The sequence below is a fragment of the Schistocerca cancellata genome, chromosome 7 (genome assembly GCF_023864275.1).
Source record: "Schistocerca cancellata isolate TAMUIC-IGC-003103 chromosome 7, iqSchCanc2.1, whole genome shotgun sequence".
In the NCBI taxonomy this organism is placed as follows: domain Eukaryota; kingdom Metazoa; phylum Arthropoda; class Insecta; order Orthoptera; family Acrididae; genus Schistocerca; species Schistocerca cancellata.
In genome coordinates, this window is record NC_064632.1 from 465,667,530 (window position 1) to 465,670,632 (window position 3,103).

At 36.1% G+C, this 3,103-nt stretch overlaps 1 protein-coding gene across 1 annotated transcript; it reads left to right on the plus strand.

Annotated features, from left to right (window-relative positions):
* The first annotated feature begins 230 nt into the window (after positions 1–230).
* LOC126092827 (mitochondrial glutamate carrier 1-like) lies at positions 231–1,160 on the plus strand. Its single transcript, XM_049908556.1, has one exon. The coding sequence runs from the start codon at positions 231–233 to the stop codon at positions 1,158–1,160; it is 930 nt and encodes a 309-aa protein (XP_049764513.1).
* Positions 1,161–3,103: the final 1,943 nt, after the last annotated feature.

The following is a 3,103-nucleotide window of genomic DNA, read 5'->3' on the forward strand; positions in this document are numbered from 1 at the left end:
ATACTATGACTAATTTATTGCATTAATGTTTAGAGGACATATTTTTAGGTATATTCTTTACACACTAATTTCAAAAATAGTCAAAGAGCTAAAATGTTTTATTCACTACAGATTTTCTTTTGCAGGAACACAAATGGCGATAAGAAATTTTCACAGGAGTTTTCCTGAACTGTGACACAGGCCAATATTTCTTTTACGCCACAAGAGGTTCCATCTTTCCCTTCTGCTTGATGGCAGATACACAGAAGGAGAAATTTCCCCTGCTTGCAAAAGTTGTAAATGGAGGATTAGCTGGTGTAATAAGTGTGACGACTTTATTTCCACTGGATTTAGTCAAGACTCGTTTACAAATCCAGCGAATAAAGCCAAACTGTACACAGACATATAATTCAATGTGGGACTGCTTCAAGCAAACATACAAGTCAGAGGGATTTCGTGGAATGTATCGTGGATCTGGAGTAAATGTGTTTTTAATAACACCAGAGAAGGCAATTAAACTGATAGTGAATGACTATTGCAGGCATTATTTGTCTCAAGAACACAAATTGACACTAAAGTTTGAGATACTGTCAGGAGCCATTGCAGGCATGTGCCAAGTAGTAATTACTACCCCAATGGAATTACTTAAAGTCCAGCTGCAGAATGCTGGACAGCTTGCAACCCTTCGGAAGGTTGACAGAAAGGCTGCTCCAAAATTTGAAGCAACTTATATTGCCCTAAAATTATTAAGAACAGAAGGAATAAGTGGACTGTACAGGGGCTTAGGAATAACAATGATGCGGGATGTCAGTTTCTCTGTGCTTTATTTTCCTGTCTTTGCTCATTTAAATGCTTTTGGTCCAAAGAAACACAGTGCACCCGACAAGGCAGTATTTTGGTTTACATTCCTTGCTGGATGTGCATCGGGTTCAATTGCAGCACTTTGTGCAACTCCTTTTGATGTTATAAAAACTCGGCTACAGCTTCTGGTAGCCGTAGATAGTGAAATGAAATATTCTGGTATTGTTGATGCTGCAGTAAAAATATTAAGGACTGAAGGTCCCTTTGCTTTCTTCAAGGGTGGAGCAACCAGAGTGCTTGTGATAGCTCCAGCATTTGGAATAGTAGAAATGGTGTATTTTCTTGGTGTGGGGGAATATATTCTGGGAATGAAAAAGTAAGAAACAGTGCTGCTTGTTTGCTAAGATAATGGCATTTGGAATAGTAGAAATGGTGTATTTTCTTGGTGTGGGGGAATATATTCTGGGAATGAAAAAGTAAGAAACAGTGCTGCTTGTTTGCTAAGATAATGGCATTTGGAATAGTAGAAATGGTGTATTTTCTTGGTGTGGGGGAATATATTCTGGGAAAGAAAAAGTAAGAAACAGTGCTGCTTGTTTGCTAAGATAATGGCATTAATGCTAGATATGTACAATACTTGATTTTAAAGTGACAGTCACATCTGAAGATAATGTTTCTTTCGCAGCTGATATCCCCTTAATAGTTTAATATCAGCACCTTCTTTGTAATATAATTGTGTAGTTGCATATTTTGCAAAAAGCATTTTCTTGTGTAACATCAGTGTGTTAATACTGTGAAGAAACACAGCCTTTCAGGTATACTTTCGTATGAAAATCGAAAGTAGAAACAGATTTAAATATGGGTTTTTAGAAGCAAGTAGTATATGCATTACTTGTAATAAATGTTGACTGTATGGGGTAGTAAGTGAATTTTGTGACTGGATTGAGAATATTGTGGTAGTTGATACAGCATGTTATTTCGGATGGAGAGCCATCGACAGATATAGAAGTAACTTCAGGTGTGTCCCAGAGAACTGTGCTGGGACCCGTGTTGTTCATGCTGTATGTTAATGACTTTGCAGACAAAGTTAAGAATAACCTCAGATTTCTCACAGATAATGCAGTTGTCTATAAAAAAAGTACTGTCTGAAAAGAGCTACACAATATTTGGTCACATCTTAATAAGGTTTCAAAGTAGTGCCAAGATTGGCAACTAGCTTTAAACATTCAGAAACATAAAATTTTGCATGCCACAAAACAAAACTAAAAACTTAATATCCCATGACTATAATATCAGTGAATCACAATTAGAATCAGTCAGTTAATACAAATTCTTGAAAGTAACACTTTTTAGGGATATGAAGTGGAATGATCACATAGGCTCAATAATAGGTAAAGCAGGTGACAGACTTTGGTTTATTGGTAGAATACTAGGGAAATACAATCATTCTACAAATCACTCATGTAACCCATCCTAGATTGTTGCTCAAGTGCATGGGGCTCATACCTAATAGTGCTAACAGGGGATATTGAATGTCTACTAAGAAGGGCAGCTGAATCGTCGTAAGTTTGTTTGACCTATGGGAGAGTATCATAGAGATGCTGAAGAAACTGAACTGGCAGACACCTAAAGAAAGATGCGAACTATCACTAGAAATCCTAATTATAAAATTGCAAGGACCAACTTTATTGCTCCTGTAGATATTGTGACATGATTACATTAATTACAGCATGCAGAGGCATTTAAACAGTCATTATTCCCATGCTCCGTATGTGATTGGAATGGGGAGAAGCTCTAATAACTGGCACAATTGTAGGTACCCTCTTCAGTGCACTTCACAGTGATTTTTAGAGCAGGGCTGTAGATGTAGAGATGTAGATAGCATCAAAATTAACTTAAAAAATTGCATCAAAAAGCAATATAATTTTTGTGTTTCTCCACTCTTGCACCATTTTATATGTGTATTTTGGTTATTTCTCCAGTCTTGAAGCAGACACCTTTATTGTTACAGATGTGAGTGAAATTTAGTCCGTATACAAGAGATTGAAATGAATTAAAAAAACAGCATTTGTTTAGTTAATTTAATTTTAAAGAATTATTCAACACGTTTCTATGTTCTGTATCTCAGTCTCAATATATTTCAATTAAGTTGTTCCAGAGAATGCCTCATTTATTACAGTACAGTTCAGACTGAAGTAAAAGAGATTTAAAGTCACTCAAGAAACTCTTACAGTATATAATAGAGATACCATTATTTACACTATCTGACAAAAAGGAGCTAGACAGCCCCAGGTAATGTGAACCTGACACAAGATGTCATGAG